At 46.7% G+C, this 19,003-nt stretch overlaps 1 protein-coding gene across 4 annotated transcripts in view; it reads left to right on the top strand.

Annotated features, from left to right (window-relative positions):
* tnr (tenascin R (restrictin, janusin)) overlaps positions 1-16,305 on the top strand; it is a 113,801-nt gene extending 97,496 nt beyond the window's left edge. For all 4 annotated transcript variants that reach the window (XM_076972716.1, XM_076972717.1, XM_076972714.1 and 1 more), the window contains 9 exons: positions 1,097-1,216; positions 1,853-1,996; positions 3,715-3,845; positions 8,702-8,834; positions 10,198-10,349; positions 10,757-10,853; positions 13,570-13,731; positions 13,905-14,068; positions 16,168-16,305. In XM_076972716.1, the coding sequence (XP_076828831.1) occupies positions 1,097-1,216; positions 1,853-1,996; positions 3,715-3,845; positions 8,702-8,834; positions 10,198-10,349; positions 10,757-10,853; positions 13,570-13,731; positions 13,905-14,068; positions 16,168-16,287 (1,223 nt within the window). In that variant the 3' untranslated portion in view covers positions 16,288-16,305. The remainder of the gene's footprint in view (positions 1-1,096; positions 1,217-1,852; positions 1,997-3,714; positions 3,846-8,701; positions 8,835-10,197; positions 10,350-10,756; positions 10,854-13,569; positions 13,732-13,904; positions 14,069-16,167) is intronic.
* Positions 16,306-19,003: the final 2,698 nt, after the last annotated feature.

Below are 19,003 nucleotides of genomic sequence, written 5' to 3'. Positions count from 1 at the left end.
GTTATTGGAATATTTAAATCACTTCTTGGCTGGCCCAAAGATTTTTTACATCCCCATTAAAGCTTTTGATAAAGAGTTTGAGGACTGAACTGAGGAAAAGCTCTAATTATCATGCTGAGGTAGCAGAGAGCACACAGGGAGAGAGACGCACTCTTACAGCTCAGTGTGCCTGACGTCTGATTATTTTAATACGTTAGACAGTGTTCTTTCAAGTCACTGTTCCTCTATATTTGAACCTGCTGAACATGGAGTGTTTTGTTCGCGCTCTACTCACGCCGATGACGGATTAAAGCGTTCAGGCATTTGCAAACGGGCCAGATGTGCAGCAGAATTAAAAGGTCAAAGGTGAGCACCTGAGCATCTAGAGGGTACGTGCGGAGTCCATCGTGGGCGGAGTCAGCCTAGGAAGAGCCCATAGTGGGCGGGGCCAGAGTATGAAAAGCCTATAGGGGGTGGAGTCAACCCAATGACTTTTGCTTTTTTCATGTTTTTCATGATGAAAAGAACTAAGAGCAGAAAGAAATGGAGTGGTGTCCCTGATCGTACAGCCCCGTCAAGGGAAGCCCTGACCTGTTGTGTAGTGGACAGGTCAGATCTTCAGATTGCTTATCAAATGTGAAGACGAGCTCTCTGACTGGACCAGGTGCCATTCTGACACTATAATGCATCTTATTGCTCCTGAGACGATTACACAGTCGGCAAATGAACGGAACTGCCCTGCTCATTTTAAAAGGTGAAATTTGTTCTCCGGTGCGAGGAAGAAACTCATAATCCTGAGACCGCGTTGGTGATGAAACACTCGACTCATTATCATCTCACACAGCGCCAGCCTGGCCAGACGCAAGCGTGCACATTTGACTGTATAATTTCCCCTCCCATCTCTGTTAATTAAGGAAATTGTGATCTTCTCCAGACAGATCATCAAAACAAATTAGTTTCAACCTGCTGAGATTTGCTATTTTTAAACCCGTGCAAAAATCCTGCAGTCCAAGTAAAATCCTGCAGTGTAGAAGTGTGGAGCTTGTGTGCGCTGGGGCTGGTGGTGGTTTGATTTCTCTCTTCCTTTGTAACCTCCCGTTCTCCGGTTGTTCCTCAGCCATGGACATGCCCGCGGAGCTGACAGCGCTGAACGTCACCCCACAGGGGGCCCTGCTGCGATGGGTCTCACCCCTCTCCAGTGTGGATAACTACGTCCTCACCATCACTCGCAACCAGGGTACGGAGAGGAATGCAGTCAGGTTCACAGAGAGAGAGAGGAGAGGGGGAGGGAGAGAAAAGAGAGAGGGAGGGATTGAGGGAGGGAGAGAGAGAGAGAAAGGGCAGGACCGGTTCTATTGCAGCACAGATGATATCTGCTGTGCAGCGCTCGCAGTATTGACTCAGTGCCGAGCGGCTCATTAAGAGGTGTTGTTTTGTATTGACTCTGGGGTTCTTCACCCCACGGCTTCTTCTCTGTCTGTCTGTTCATGGACAATTGTGCTGCCACATTTTAAAGCAGGAATGTGCAGGTAAATATGGACTCGGGAGTCAAAACAAATGTATTGTCTATTTTAACTTACATTAGAAGGTGAGATTCCAGGGTTAAACGATGTTTTTGTAGAGCATTCCCTGTAGTTGTAAATATAATATCGCTGCAGTTAATTTAGCACATGGTTTTTGTCACTAAGCCCTTAATGTTTGGCGTAATGTTAACAGTTTGGCTTAACAGCTCTAAGAAACAGAGAAACCTGTTAGACACAATTGTCACGATTCCATTAGCGTGGCGCTAACTCTACACGCCTGCCTTTGGCCTTACCGTGACATTCCTGTGTGGCCCTCTCAACGTTAACGCTGACGTCTCCGTCCTCCGTAGTGTCGGCCGATACCTTCCTGGTGGAGGGGACCAAGCAGGACCACCAGCTCAGCCGCCTGCTGCCCAGCACGGCCTACTCCGTCAGCCTGTACGCCACCAAGGGGCCCCTCACCAGCGGCACCGTCGTCACCGGCTTCCTCACGCGTAAGTGAGCCGCAGCGGACGTGCGGGAGAGAAGGACGGCTCTCCGCCGTCAGCAGCAACATCTCCACATGCCCTTCCACCCCCTGATGGGAGCAACAAGAGCTCCTCTTCCTCCTTCCCCTCATCGTCCTCTTCCTCCCGGGGGTCCGGATGCTCCACCGGCTTCTTCCGAGCCTTCTTCTTTTTTTTTTTTGTTTTGTCAAAATGAAACCCAGAAATGGTGGGATGTTAGGCTCACACTTTCTGAGGCGTTAGAGTTTGAAGTGTCCCACACCGCCTTTCCACACGCCTTCATTAGGCCGCGCTGTTTAGAGGAAATTAAAACGTGTGTAAAAGTGTCACAGGGCATTGCCTCTGCCCCCCTGTCGCCTGACAGGGTCGGTCGGGTTCGTTTCACTTCAAACGGATTTTAGGTTTGCGCCTAATTTAGTGACAGGTTCATTTGGAGACAGTTTTGCCCTAATAGCACGGTGGATTTAGATGCTGGCGTGCTCTGATAAAACCCAGTTACGCTTCATCGCCTGAAATGCATCAGGAAAAAAATGGAGGATAAACAACCTACGGCTGTTTTGTAATATATGGACTCCCCTTCTGGGGTTGTCGAGGTGTCAAAAATATGCCATTTTGGCATTTATGGTGGAGCTTACAAGAGCTTAGCAGATAATTGAGATGAAAACACAAGACAGATTTTATGCCTCCCTGCGGAAGACTGTCGCCAGTCTGTGTTTTGGATTACTGCACGGCTTTAATAGTTATGGAGATCAGGCCGTGGGTATGAATATGAATCTCTCTCAGGTAAGTGCATGCGCCATCATCTCGGGTCCCGCGCGGGCCGATGAGAGCACGGTGGGGCGAAGCCGTTAGCCTCCGGGCCCCAGCAGCTGTGCACGGGGACCACGGCCGGAACACGGAGCGTGTTCCCAGGGCCATGGTGATGAAGTTCTCGTCAGGTTCTGTTGGCATCCGTCCGTGAGCGGGACTGGGCTCCTGGCGTGCTCTGATCATACGCGTAGCTTGTCTGTTGATGTTCCTGTATGTGCTGGAAGATGCTAATTGGTTTTTGGCTGTTGTGAAGAGGAAACGCTGTGTTCTGCGGGCTAGAACACAATAACGAGGTGGTGTTTTGGCAAGAGGGGTTTGTTGGTTAGATGACTTCTTGGCAGAATGCAAATTTTGTATGTGTGTGGTGGTGGGCAGTTGAAAAGAGAAGTGTGTGTGTGTGTGTCTATGTGTGTGTGTGTGTGTGTGTGTGTGTGTGTGTGTGTGTGTGTGTGTGTGTGTGTGTGTGATTGCAGTGCAGTCAGAGAGGCATGCTAATGTAATAACATCCAGCACAGAGAGGCAGGAAGAAGTGGGAGCACATACCATCTAACTGTCTTCTAACTGGAGTGGATCTGTCACTGTGTCACTAACACACACCCACACACACACACACACACACACACACACACACACACACACCTGTGTTTGCACCTTATTTGCATTCTGTCAGAAGGAATGCTGCTCAAGCCTGTCATACACACACACACACACACACACACACACACACACGGGGGGGCACACACAAGCGCACACACAGCCTCTGAGGGAGAGAAGCTATGGAGAAGGTCAGGACATGGGCGACTGCAGATCAGATAATCAGGACAGTTAAAACAACTCAATATTGAAGGAAACAAGGTCAAATCTCCTTTCTCTGACCTCTGACCTTCAACCCACAGCCATGGATGCACCCCAGAACCTGACGGCCAGTGAGGTCAACCACCGCAGTGCCCTCATTTCATGGCAGCCGCCCATCGCGGACATCGATAACTACATGTTGACCTACAGGTCAGCCGACAGCAGCCGTAAGGTATGTGACCGCAGACGCCACTCAGCACTACAGCCTGGTGCAATAGTTCCCCTCTATAGCACCGGCATCTTCCACTACACCCAACATCCACCACTCACCCTACACCACTACACCCAACATCCACCACTCACCCTCCACCACTACACCCAGCATCCACCCCTCACCCTCCACCACTACACCCAACATCCACCACTCACCCTACACCACTACACCCAACATCCACCACTCACCCTCCACCACTACACCCAGCATCCACCACTCACCCTCCACCACTACACCCAGCATCCACCACTCACCCTCCACCACTACACCCAACATCCACCACTCACCCTCCACCACTACACCCAACATCCACCACTCACCCTCCACCACTACACCCAACATCCACCACTCACCCTCCACCACTACACCCAACATCCACCACTCACCCTCCACCACTACACCCAACATCCACCACTCACCCTCCACCACTACACCCAACATCCACCACTCACCCTACACCACTACACCCAACATCCACCACTCACCCTCCACCACTACACCCAGCATCCACCACTCACCCTCCACCACTACACCCAGCATCCACCACTCACCCTCCACCACTACACCCAACATCCACCCCTCAGTCTCCACCACTACACCCAACATCCACCACTCACCCTCCACCACTACACCCAACATCCACCACTCACCCTCCACCACTACACCCAACATCCACCACTCACCCTCCACCACTACACCCAACATCCACCACTCACCCTCCACCACTACACCCAACATCCACCACTCACCCTCCACCACTACACCCAGCATCCACCACTCACCCTCCACCACTACACCCAACATCCACCACTCACCCTCCACCACTACACCCAGCATCCACCACTCACCCTCCACCACTACACCCAACATCCACCACTCACCCTCCACCACTACACCCAACATCCACCACTCACCCTCCACCACTACACCCAACATCCACCACTCACCCTCCACCACTACACCCAACATCCACCACTCACCCTCCACCACTACACCCAGCATCCACCACTCACCCTCCACCACTACACCCAACATCCACCACTCACCCTCCACCACTACACCCAGCATCCACCCCTCAGTCTCCACCACTCCACCTAATACTACAGCCTGGCGCAATAGCTCCCCTCTACAGCACTGGCATCCGCCACTACACCCAGCATTCCCCACTAAGCCCAGCATCCACCACTCAGCCTCCACCACTCCACTCAGCCTCCACCCCTCAGTCTCCATCACTCTACCCAGTGTCCATGCTCCCTCCCAGCCCACCGACACTGTGGATAAACTCTTCAGTTTCATTTGCCCTCATACCTCACATATGTACCCTCATGTGCCTCATACCTCACATATGTACCTTCATGTGCCTCATACCTCACGTACGTACCCTCATGTGCCTCATACCTCACATACGTACCCTCATGTGCCTCATACCTCACATACGTACACTCATGTGCCTCATACCTCACATATGTACCCTCATGTGCCTCATCCCTCACATACGTACCCTCCTGTACCTTCATACCTCACATACGTACCCTCATGTGCCTCATACCTCACATACGTACCCTCATGTGCCTCATACCTCACGTACGTACCCTCATGTGCCTCATACCTCACATACGTACCCTCATGTGCCTCATACCTCACACGTACACTCATGTGCCTCATACCTCACATATGTACCCTCATGTGCCCTCATACCTCACATATGTACCCTCATGTGCCCTCATACCTCACATATGTACCCTCATGTGCCTCATACCTCACATATGTACCCTCATGTGCCTCATACCTCACATATGTACCCTCATGTGCCTCATAACTCACATACGTACCCTTATGTGCCTCATACCTCACATACGTACCCTCATGTGTCTCACACCTCACATACGTACCCTCATGTGCCTCATACCTCACATATGTACCCTCATGTGCCTCATACCTCACATACGTACCCTCATGTGCCTCATCCCTCACATACGTACCCTCATGTGCCTCATACCTCACATATATACCCTCATGTGCCTTCATACCTCACATACGTACCATCCTGTACCTTCATACCTCACATATGTACCCTCATGTGCCTCATACCTCACATACGTACCCTCATGTGCCTCATACCTCACATACGTACCCTCATGTGCCTCATACCTCACATATGTACCCTCATGTGCCCTCATACCTCATATTTACCCCTCGTCCTTTCTGCTTGCACTGTGGGGTTTTTAAACCCCTGTGTGCGTCACATCCATTTAATTCCCCTACGCATCACTTCCTTTTTACTTGCACGTTTCCTGTCTCACTCAGGACACCACTTACATCACTTTTAATTTACAGATAGCAAGTATTAATAATGTTAATGATGTTATTTTTTATGTTGTTTAGTAATATTAATAAACTGAATCAACAAGGCTATTCCAGTTGTAGGAGGCCGACTAATGACTCCCCAGGTTACACTTTCCCATTACAGTTTTGACACATATCGGTTTCTGCTAATTATGATCGCATTCCGTGTACCTGGAGTCCTGTAATCTGTTTGGACCATCTTGCACTTAATGCCTGGGTAAAGACTTTAGAAGATTAGATTAAAGCCTTCTTTATCATCCCAATCATTTTAATTAGTCTAGTTCCCTCTGTTTCTCTATCTCTCACTCTCTCTCTCCCTCACACTCTCTGTCCTCTCTCTCTCTCCCATCACACATTCTCTCTCTCCCTCACTCTCTCTGTCCTCTCTCTCCTATCACACATTCTCTCTCTCCCTCACTCTTTCTGTCCTCTCTCTCTCCTATCACACATTCTCTCTCTCCCTCACACTCTCTGTCCTCTCTCTCCCTCACTCTCTCTGTCCTCTCTCTCTCTCTCTCTCTCTCTCTCTCTCTGTCTCTCACGTGTGTGTTCTCCACCTCACTTCAGTGTGAGAGGAATCATAAATGACCTGTTGCCACAACTCTGAACCAGCCAGGTGGTGTCACTGATGCACAGTAGAAGGAACCCTGTCAGAAGAACAGCACAAAAACCATGGTTACAACACAAAAACCATAGTTACGTTCCTAACCCCGCCTCATTCTGTCATCTCAGAGGAAGTTTCTGACTCCACCTTCAGCACAGAAGCTGAGATGTTGTAAATGTCATGTTAAAATACTGTTCAGGAAATAACACTTTTAGTCACTACCCACTTCAAACCCGACGTGAAATACCACGTTTATGAGAAGCAGCATGTTGGTGTAAAGACGCCCTTGGCCAGCAGGTACATTCACCATCCTCCAAACTTGTCATCCGCAGTTTCTGAGCACACAGTCACTGTGTTTGGCTCATTTTTTTACACCCACTTTTTCTGCCAATTTTAGTTGCAGCCAATTCCCACCCATCAACTCATTCTTTCTTTCCAACAACAGCTGAACAGAGGATAACACTTTTCAATAGTATAGCCTTCTTCTGATGGATCTGCTGACAGAGTCCCGTTATTGGCCAATGTCTCTGTGATTGACAGGGGAGAGTGAGTACTCCAGCCCTCCCCCACCGAGAACGCAGCTAATGTTAGTATCTCAAAACCAGTTGATAGCACAAACCCCTCTCTGTAGTCCGAGAATCTTCAATGGGTTAAAGGTTAGCAACAGACTGGCAACAGGTGAGCTCCAGGCTGTAATTATACAGCTATAAAACACCCATACACCTAAATACTTACAGCTAAATACTTAAACGGCTCTATAAACCCTCACCTAACTTCATGGTCAGGAATGATAGATGCATTGGGGTTGTTTCTGACCAAGTAGGTGGTGTGTGTAGATCATCTAACAGTGTGTGTAGATTCATCTAACAGGACTGGTGAGCTAAGCAGTGAGCAGTCATGGCACTCACAAGATTTTTGGCAGGAAATAAGTCTTTCAAACTGCAGTGCTGCATTCCAGACTAAATAACATCTGATTGGTCGGTACCGCTTGTACGCTTTTTCCCTAAAGAAGGTAAATATTTCATTTGCAAGGTCGGGTAACGCATGACACTGTCTGTATGAGAAGCTGATGAAGAATCATATCCATTGTAGTGATTTTATAACACTGCAAACCTAACGGGGAAGACGCGGGTTACTGCTGAACAGTAGCGGTAGAAGGTGTCAGTGCGCACGCTTGCAGATGGGCGTGATAAAAGTGGGTTTGTCAAAAACAAAAGAGGCTAGCGGAGCTGTCAGGCTTGTGCGGCAAAAATAGAAACGCCTCCTTTTCACAGCAGTGGTTGAGTCCGATAAGCCACTTCCTCCCCCATGGAATCCACCAGAGTTGCCGCTCACACGCGGGTGAAAAACACAGGAGCTCCACAGAATTGCACAAAAGATGCTACTAGCGCATGCCAGCACACACGCTACTGCACAATAGCACACGTATCCACACACGCTACTGCACAATAGCACACGCATCCACACACGCTACTGCACGATAGCACACACATCCACACACGCTACTGCACGATAGCACACACATCCACACACGCTACTGCACAATAGCACATGTATCCACACACGCTACTGCACAATAGCACATGCATCCACACACGCTACTGCACGATAGCACACGCATCCACACACGCTACTGTACGATAGCACACGCATCCACACACGCTACTGCACAATAGCACACGCATCCACACACGCTACTGCACGATAGCACACACATCCACACACACACATGTACCCTCTCAGTGGACTGTTTGACTCTGTCAGTGTTTGACTCTGTGAGTGTTTGACAGTGCTGTCTGTGAGTGTTTGACACTGAGAGTGTTTGACTCTGAGTTTTGACTCTGAGGATCTTCTCTGCTTGCAGGAGCTCATCCTGGATGCTGAGGACACCTGGATCCGTCTGGAGGGCCTAGCCGAGACCACCGCCTACACAGTGCGCCTGCAGGCGGCCAGAGGGCTGGAGACCAGCGCCATGGTCTCCACCTCCTTCACCACCCGTACGTCACACTCGCCTGCCCCACAGCACCGTGAAGAGGAAGATGTGTAGGGCTTGTGAGGGGAGGGTGATGAACCACAAGAGGGCGCTGTAGTGTTGGTGTTAATGTGGTAATTTCAGGGCCTTTAGTGAAGCTGGGGGTGATGGCTCCATGTTGTGGGAAGCCCTTTCATTTCATTCATGGGGGTGTTTTCAACATTTTGTTTTGGGTTCTTGTTTCTCTCAGTGTGACACCCAGTCTTTATTCTGAGTCACAACAGCTCTTAGTTTTCCAGAGTTTCTTGTGTTTGGGTTAAATCAACATGCAGTTAAATCTGCGTGCTGTAGTTAAATCTGTGCTGTAGTTGAATTGGTGTGCTGTAGTTAAAACTGTGCTGTAGTTGAATCTGTGGGCTGTGATTGAGTCAGTGCTGTAGTTGAATCAGTGCTGTAGTTGAATTGGTGCTATAGTTGAATCAGTGTGCTGTAGTTGAATCGGTGCTGTATTTGAATCAGTGTGCTGTATTTGAATCAGTGCTGTAGTTGAATCAGTGTGCTGTAGTTGAATCAGTGCTGTAGTTGAATCAGTGTGCTGTAGTTGAATCTGTGCTGTAGTTGAATCAGTGTACTGTAGTTGAATCGGTGCTGTAGTTGAATCGGTGCTGTAGTTGAATCAGTGTGCTGTATTTGAATCAGTGCTGTAGTTGAATCTGTGTGTTGTAGTTGAATCTGTGCTGTAGTTGAATCAGTGTGCTGTATTTGAATCAGTGCTGTAGTTGAATCAGTGTGCTGTAGTTAAATCTGTGCTGTAGTTGAATCAGTGTGCTGTAGTTGAATCAGTGTGCTGTAGTTGAATCAGTGTGCTGTAGTTGAATCAGTGTGCTGTATTTGAATCAGTGCTGTAGTTGAATCAGTGTGCTGTAGTTGAATCAGTGTGCTGTAGTTGAATTGGAGCTGTAGTTGAATTGGTGCTGTAGTTGAATTGGTGCTGTAGTTGAATCGGTGCTGTAGTTGAATCGGTGCTGTAGTTGAATCAGTGTGCTGTAGTTGAATCAGTGTGCTGTAGTTGAATCGGTGCTGTAGTTGAATCAGTGTGCTGTAATTGAATCGGTGCTGTAGTTGATTCTGTGCTGTAATTGAATCGGTGCTGTAGTTGATTCGGTGCTGTAGTTGAATCAGTGTGCTGTATTTGAATCAGTGTGCTGTATTTGAATCAGTGCTGTAGTTGAATCAGTGTGCTGTAGTTGAATCGGTGCTGTAGTTGAATCAGTGTGCTGTAGTTGAATCGGTGCTGTAGTTGAATCAGTGTGCTGTAGTTGAATCTGTGGGCTTGCTCCTACTTTGATCCTACTTCCTTCCTGGCCCTCGTGGTGTCTGTGTTCCAGGGCAGCGTCTGTTTGCCATGCCGCAGAACTGCGCCCAGCACCTGCTCAACGGAGAGCTTCTCAGCAGCGTCTACACCATCTACATCAACCGTGACTCCACCCAGGCCATGCAGGTGTACTGTGACATGCTGACCGACGGCGGCGGATGGATTGTGAGTGTCGTGGTGTGCCATGCAGACAAGATAAGAGCCACAGACCAACTACCCATGGTGCTGGGACTTTTATGTTAATTTCGTATCTGCTGTTCTGTCTTCTCAAAAGCTGGGCTATATAAAAGTCCCCCCCCCCCCCCCCCCCCACAGGACAGAGTGCTTTTTAGAGCTCTGAAACCGGGTGAAATATAATGAGAGTTAAGCGTAAGGTTAGAGCATCCTAGTGTATCATCCTGGTCTTCTCTTGGAAAGTGTCCAATCTGAGCAGAACTCATTACGACATTTAATGGATTTCAGTAAAGATCACTGTTGTGTTCCACCACTGGGAGCTGGTGTTCGGTGGTTGCAGGGGCACCTCATACAGCGTGGCCCTGCAATATCGGTCTGATGGGCTGCCTCTGTTTCAGGTGTTCCAGCGTCGGCAGAATGGCCTGACAGATTTCTCCAGGAAGTGGAGCGACTATCGGACTGGCTTCGGGAATTTGGAGGATGAATTCTGGCTAGGTGAGAAAAGCTAAAAACCTCACACTGTCACAGTGGCCAGCGTTGTCACTGTGGCCAGCATCATGGTGGCTGTGTCCTTGACTTCACATGGTGAGCTAAGCAATTTTCCATACGGACTCATGTATTGTGAAAATGAGTTGGCACTGGGTAACAGTATTTGAGGAAATTCAACCCTCACATCTCCGATTCCTCTAATTCGCTGTCATGTTTTCTGTGGGCAAAAGCTTCACACACTTCAATGTCACATTACCCAGAATCCTGCTACAGGCTTTTAGAAAGTAACAAGACTTTTTTTGGGCCAGACGCTTTGAATAAGCATGTAAAAGCAAATTCAGGTCGCAAACTTTCCAGGAACAAGACTGAGATGCTGGATGTGAAAGCACACCCAGTTCTCAGAGGAACTTCCTGTCTAGAGAAATGGCAGGGTTTGCTCATTTTCTCTGCTTATCTGTTTGTGCTCACATGATTGTGTGGCTGCACTTTCATGCCACGTTGACTTCATAATCTGTAATGATGACTTTCAGCTTTCAGATTCAATTTAAATCAGTAATTGTCTTCATCAAAAATCCAATTTGACAGAGAACAATTGAGCCTTTGGCATTTTTTCTGCTGCATGAATATTCTTTGCAAATCTCATTATAAAACGATAATTATATTCATTAAAACTCATGGGAAAAGGTTTTTTTTAGAGCCCAGATTTAGTGCATAGTTTCACTGTAAGATAAATAGAAAACATTATGAATAATCCCCCTGTAAACATTTAATCCTGGATGGTGTGCATAGTTATTTTTAGTCTAAAAACATTTAAAAGATGTTGAATGATGAGTAGAATGATGATTTCTGTGCTCTGATATTACAAAATTCTTTCAATATTGTTGTAACCAGGTTCCTTCGGATCAGTCACATTGCAGATCGGTGTTGTCACTGCCCCACTGTGGATACCACATGTATCTCTCTTAGGTGGAATGAATAAATCCTTCATCCAGACGCTCACTGGTACCATGTCCTGCTCACTATAACGCGCCAAAGCATCTCCAGCGTCTCACGCCCCCTTGTTTCACTTTCAGTCCAGTTCATGGTTCTGAGAACTTACTGAATGTCAAAGTGCTTCAGCCTGTGGACCCCCCCCCCCCCCCCCATTTTAGCTGCAATATTTCTTGCTCTCCAGCGAGCAGAAACACTGGCCATTCATCACGGCGCACAAACCGTCTGGCATGGTTCCATTAAGGTGTCAGACGCATCGAAAGCCACTGGGAGGCAATGAAAGAACCCTATATTCACCTGTCCTTCATCTCACGCGGTTAACGTGTGACTGCCACGTCCCTGCCTCCCTCTGGCCTTACTCAGCCAAACAAGGCCCGGTTGGCGGTGACGGCCCGCTGCGATGAGGAGCGCTCTGAGCTGACTGCCACTCACCATGAGACTCGCCATCAGAAAGACACTGGAGGGCAACGTTGCAGTAGATGGGAAATGTAGTTCCTACAGCTCCACACAGGCCCTTACTGAGTTCACAGTGGTTGGTGTACATGTAGTTTCTGAGGGTCATTCGAGACGTGTGAACTTTGTTGCTTGGAGACAAAGGCATCATGCCACAGACTGAGCTGGAAGTAAACAGATGTCTGTCGATTAACAGCTTTCTAATACAGACGTAAAAGCTGCCATCTTCAGTTTCTCCTCCAAACACCCACGATCGGTATGACTATCACGCCGCCTGCTTTTCAGACGTGTGGTTCTAAGCCGCCGGTGCAGCAGGAGGGAAAGCAGGGTTTGTGAAAGGAAGCTATAATTGCACTTTTCGTTTTCTCCTTGAGTACCGTGAAGGTGCAAGTGCGTGGCAGTAGTGAAACAGTGCGGAGTAACACAGCACATGGTGTATAACGAGAACAAAGGAACGCTGAATGAATCATCTCTCCCTTAATAATCAAATAAATTCCATGTTGACTAGTGTTTTTGTACAGTATAATACACCAGGGGATGCAGGGGGGAAGGGACAGTTGCACTGTGATTCTCTGCTGAGGTGATATGGGACTTTTCCTCCCACTCAGAAAAGACTGCTGTGTTGAACCTGTGAACATGGTGTTTGGGTGATCCTGACGTTAGGTCCAGAGGGTTACGCTTGATGGAGATGCAGTCCAGAGCTTGATGGAGACTGTGCTGGTGACCGTGAACATCAGTCCAGAGTTTGATGGAGACTGCTGCCCCTGTAGAATCATTTCTGCTTTCTGTCTTATTTCTGGGCATCTGCAATGACTCCATGCAACATCTCACTTCACGTTGGAGATAATTGGTTATCTCTGGTGAACAGGCAGCGTGTTTCATGCTTCCGTTTCTTATCTCCTGCCACGTGAACTGTAGAGAGAGAGTGTTAGGAACTGCCTGATCCAACGCAGTCCGCTGACAGTCAACTACAGACTCTTATCTCTGTGCTCCATATATGGAGAGATTGAGCCTTTCCTCTGTGCTTCTGGCCAGAAAGCAGGGGTCCTCTCCTCAGACGAAAGATTGCATAGTGTCTGAACCCACTGGTGTCCCAGTTCAGAGCCCAAGTATAGCTGGCATCCACAGTTCAACTGGGCCCTGTTTTGCTGAGCACTGGGTAAGAATGAGAAGTTGATGTGGTGGTTGCCCAAGGCTACGTTCCAAAACTATGTTCTGGAAGGTATCGAGAGGTCCTGGATGGGTCCATGACAGTGTGTGGTCCTGTCTGTTCATGCAGGTTTGGACAATATCCAAAAGATCACAGCTCAAGGCCGCTATGAACTCCGGATTGACATGAAAGATGGCCAAGAGGCCGTCTACGCCACCTACGACAGGTTCTCCATTGGAGATGCCAAAAGCTTCTACAAACTGAGAATAGGAGAATACAACGGCACTGCAGGTGAGTGGATGTCGATTAGACCTGAAAAAGAAAGTAGAACCTTGTCAAAGGTTCGAACATATTTTTGTTTTTTGTTTCAGAATGCTCTATTGAGAAGAAATCCACTCAAATCCACTCAAATCTGCTCAGTTGGCTGAGTATAATTGGGTCCATGTGCTTTCTCTCTTTACCAGGTGACTCTCTGAGTTACCACCAGGGCCGCCCCTTCTCCACCAAAGACAGGGACAACGACATCGCTGTGACTAACTGCGCCCTCTCCTACAAAGGAGCTTGGTGGTATAAGAACTGCCACAGAGCCAACCTCAACGGCAAATATGGGGAGTCCCGACACAGCCAGGTCAGTCCCCCGATCACACGGTTGAGTCAGAGTCCCGAAAACGTGCCAGGTAGGTCCCCAGATCACACGGTTGAGTCAGAGTCCCCGACACAGTCAGATCAGTCCTCAGATCACACGGTTGAGTCAGAGTCCCAACACAGCCAGGTGAGTCCCCAGATCACACGGTTGAGTGAGAGTCCCAACACAGCCAGATGAGTCCCCAGATAACACGGTTGAATCAGAGTCCCAATACAGCCAGATGAGTCCCCAGATCACACGGTTGAATCAGTCCCCACACAGCCAGGTCAGTCCTCAGATCACACGGTTGAGTCAGAGTCCCAACACAGCCAGCTCAGTCCCCAGATCACACGGTTGAGTCAGAGTCCCAACACAGCCAGCTCAGTCCTCAGATCACATGGTTGAGTCAGAGTCCCAACACAGCCAGGTGAGTCCTCAGATCACACGGTTGAGTCAGAGTCCCCACACAGCCAGCTCAGTCCTCAGATCACATGGTTGAGTCAGAGTCCCAACACAGCCAACTCAGTCCCCAGATCACACGGTTGAGTCAGAGTCCCCACACAGCCAGGTCAGTCCCCAGATCACACGGTTGAGTCAGAGTCCCAACACAGCCAGGTCAGTCCTCAGATCACATGGTTGAGTCAGAGTCCCCACCAACCCCTCACATGCAGTTTTAGACAAACACTTAAAGCGGCTCATTACACTAGGTGAGCAATATATTTTCGTAATTACTCTCATGTACTTGTGTTTTCATTTCAAGAAACACAGTCTTCATCACCATCAGCATAAATGGCACGATTCTGAGAATAGTGAGAAAAGAATGCAGAATCCATGACAACCATTATCAGATCACAGGAACCACAAACCTTAAATGGACCAGCATCCTGTCTGGAAGTCACTTTATCTTGATCAACGTCTCTAAACTTGGCCAGGCAGGTTTATTTAAAAGACAAAAATGTGCAAACCCCACAGGAATTGTGCATTACTCTTTTACTCTATATGTATATATAAATTTTATAACACTTATAAGTGATATAAATATCGTCTGTGCTTGGGAAGTACAGTACATTGAAAACATCATGGTTGTCTTTTTCTGGTAACGCTTCCAGTACCATTTATAAGTCCAAACAACTGCACTGTGGTTAATCATGAACACATCTTGCTGCTCATGAGAGACGCTTTATGAGTTCAGTAGCCTGGTAGGAAATCCCTCAGCATTTAAAACCCTGTTAGTTCTTCACACCTTCAGGGTTGTACCTCAGAGAGTTAACCAAACACAAGTCTTTGTGAGGCGGTGACGTGTGCTGAGGGAGTGTAGTGGTCACAGTGCCCGTGAGCTGAGGGAGTGTAGTGGTCACAGTGCCCGTGTGCTGAGGGAGTGTAGTGGTCACAGTGCCCGTGAGCTGAGGGAGTGTAGTGGTCACAGTGCCCGTGTGCTGAGGGAGTGTAGTGGTCACAGTGCCCGTGTGCTGAGGGAGTGTAGTGGTCACAGTGCCCGTGTGCTGAGGGAGTGTAGTGGTCACAGTGCCCGTGTGCTGAGGGAGTGTAGTGGTCACAGTGCCCGTGTGCTGAGGGAGTGTAGTGGTCACAGTGCCCGTGTGCTGAGGGAGTGTAGTGGTCACAGTGCCCGTGAGCTGAGGGAGTGTAGTAGTCACAGTGCCCGTGAGCTGAGGGAGTGTAGTGGTCACAGTGCCCGTGAGCTGAGGGAGTGTAGTGGTCACAGTGCCCGTGTGCTGATCATGTGTGCTGCTTTGCCCCTGATTGTTGTTTGATTTCTGGGTTCATTTCTTTTGAAGACAGTATACCACTGGTACACCAGTCAATCATTCCAGTCACTCAGACACACTGGTTAACACATGAAAGTGTTTCTAGATTTTCTGAAATCATGCTGACAAAAATCTGTTTATTTTCAATGCATCAAAAAAACCAAAAAATTTTTAAAGACTCACCAATAGTGTTTGAGATCAAGATACTCGTTTCACATGGAATATTAGCATGTTGCAAACCTTTTTAGCGATATAGCCAATACTGTGCACAGTGAACTGTGTATTGTGTGAATATTGTGTAAAACATAAACGTTTTTCTCCCTTCACTTTATTTAGGGGATCAACTGGCATAAGTGGAAAGGTCATGAGTTCTCCATTCCTTTTGTGGAGATGAAGATGAGGCCCTTTAATTACCACGGTGCCAGCAGCAAGCGGAGGAGGCGTGCTCTCCATTAACTCCGCCCCCGCTCCACAACCACGCCCACTCCCCCCCAGAGATGCTGCAGCAGAACATAGGAACACCGGGCTAAGTAACTTATTTGAACTCTTGAACAGCTCTCCTTGAGGAATTACGAGTGCCGACGATGAACCCTTTGACCTGTAAGATGTTTTCCTTCTGTGTAACACTTGTGGTCCAGTACAGGAAGGTGTAAAAGAAAAAAAATGGCGGTGTGCTTACAACGAGTGATGTGCTGAAACGATTTACCTTTAATGGTCACATGAGAGACCTCACGTCTTAGAGAGGGTCATTTTACCCTTCTGAGAAAGAAGACAGAAAACAAGAACACACAAAACAACAAGAGACGTCTATTTTTATATAAGATGAAAGACCTTGTAAAAATGACTTAAGTTGAAATGGTTGAAAAGTGCAAAACCTGTACCCTATTTTATTTTTAATCAGAAAAATATTTTGATCATCTTTCAGTTTACTCTGCCATCTGAGACACGAGTGTGGTAACTTACCTTTGACGTCCTGATTTAAGAAATGTTATTTTTCGTTGCAGATGAACCAAATTAATGTAGTTAAGGGCACCCAGCCTCTTGTCAAATCAAAATGCACCACAGTTGGAAATAAGTTTAACGAATTCATCTATCGTTACATTGATGGTATTTTTGAAAACCAAAGATTTCCGAAGGAGAAACACCTTTGGTTGACAGACTGACCTGCGTACTGGACGTCAACATTAATTAAAACATCACACTTTTATCAATGTGGTGCCATCATTACTCACTAGGAATCCCAGACAATCCGGCAACTCTTCCTTTGGATATCGTTCCATGTGTATGCACATATTTGTGAAGATTGTTAGAAAAAAAAGCAGTATTATTCTCCCATTTTTGTAAATCCAGTTTATTGATTTCAGTCAGATTCCTGTGCCGTATTTGAAACTAGTGTTTCTTTAATAATTTCCTGAGGTACATTATTTGTGGGTAATAAGCAGTTTGAAGAATGCTATCATGCTGTTGTCATTAAGTGGGTTAAACATTTTTGATTCTGTACCTTGATAACTCACAATGACTATCTATACCCCACTGTCTCCTCTTAGTTACTAATTTATCTACGCTGTGAGACGAGGTACGAGGTAATGTCTCATGTTGCAGTGTTTTCAGAGAGACAGATGTCTCAAGTATTTATGCTCTAAGGTCAGACCGATTGCTGCTTGGGTGTTGATTCAGTCTCATACAGAAATGGTCAATATATAATTGCAATGAGCATATTCTTTCTTTTTTTGAGTATGTACTAATTAAACTGACTAACACCTCCATATATTTTGTATAAAATGTAACCTTTTAACATTTTAAACATCATATTTTTCAAACCATCTGTGAGGTTTATAATAGAACCAGTTTTACATCAGAGGCCACACTTACATATTGTCAGACTACTTCAACTCTTCAAACTTTTGAAAAATTTAACTCGCCTGAATAGTGTAATATTTAAAGTTCACATGTATATTTCTGGTTGATCCTCACCTTTGAAATGAAATGTGAGTTATAATAGAATATTTTAAAATATATTCACAAGTTTCTAAGAGCAGAAAGATGGCGCCACATGGCATTTACACATCACCAGGTCCATATACATCTACAAGTAGTCCTGTAAAAACCGTTCTAAACCGCTCAAGTGTGTCCAACCCAAACAACAAAATTTTATTTAAAATAGTACAAATTCAAAACAATACAATTCAAAATAAAAGTAACATTCAAATTTAAACAGTAAAGGATACATTATGTTTACTTAAACTTTACCTCAGAAAACAACTGCATGTTTAATGTTTGAATGAGAGCATTTTGAAGGTTTTCTAAAAAATTTAATGTCAAATCTATACAAGCAAATTAAGGATTGGAGGGTCTTTTACACTCAAATATAAAAATACCTTCAACAAATAGATTTGCCCAAAGCACGTTTAATGAGCTCTGCTTGACTGTATGCTTTAAATGCATTCATTATTTTTGTATTTAATTGATGTCATGTGGCCTGCAGTGTTGAATTTCAGCCTATACCAACGTACATCGGTACACTTTTTGTTCCAATTAAACACTATATGTTTTTCAACCAAGAGAGAAACACACAAGTGGTTTGTTTCACTTATGAGTGAACTGCCACAGGCTTCCATGAGCCCACCTGTGCCAAATGGTCACCTGCACCTGGCCATGGTCCATTAGGACTGGACACAAACCCAGTAATGGGTGCCTATAAACTGGGGTTTTATTTTTTCTAACCCCGTGGTATTTATGGCTTATACATGGCATTACCTACACGAATATTGACTTTTATTTTGAATAACATAGAGTTCTGCTTAACGCACCTTTAATGTCTTTATGTTTCCATATTACTGTAGGGGTACGTGATTAACGATTTTAACTCTTTGCATCGTGTGACAGACTGAAAATCAGTCATGAATTCAGAGTGTTCATCACTGCCCAAGCTGTTCCTTTGGCTATAAATAATCGTTAAATATTTTCCACGCTCAACAGACATGGACCCAAACTGTGACAGCTTGTTCTCTTCTTAACAGTAGCTGTCCTGCTGTAAATTAGGCAGGGCTGTCAGGTTCAGGCCAAGTGTCACCCTGTTCCCGTGCTATTGGGAAAAGTGTGAGGCTCACTGACTGCACTCACGTTGATTAGCTGCTCTCTTAATGGCTGTTTTTTTTTAATTGGCTGCACT

This window comes from Brachyhypopomus gauderio, chromosome 14, assembly GCF_052324685.1.
Source record: "Brachyhypopomus gauderio isolate BG-103 chromosome 14, BGAUD_0.2, whole genome shotgun sequence".
In the NCBI taxonomy this organism is placed as follows: Eukaryota; Metazoa; Chordata; class Actinopteri; order Gymnotiformes; family Hypopomidae; genus Brachyhypopomus; species Brachyhypopomus gauderio.
This window is presented reverse-complemented; position numbering and strand designations above follow the sequence as displayed.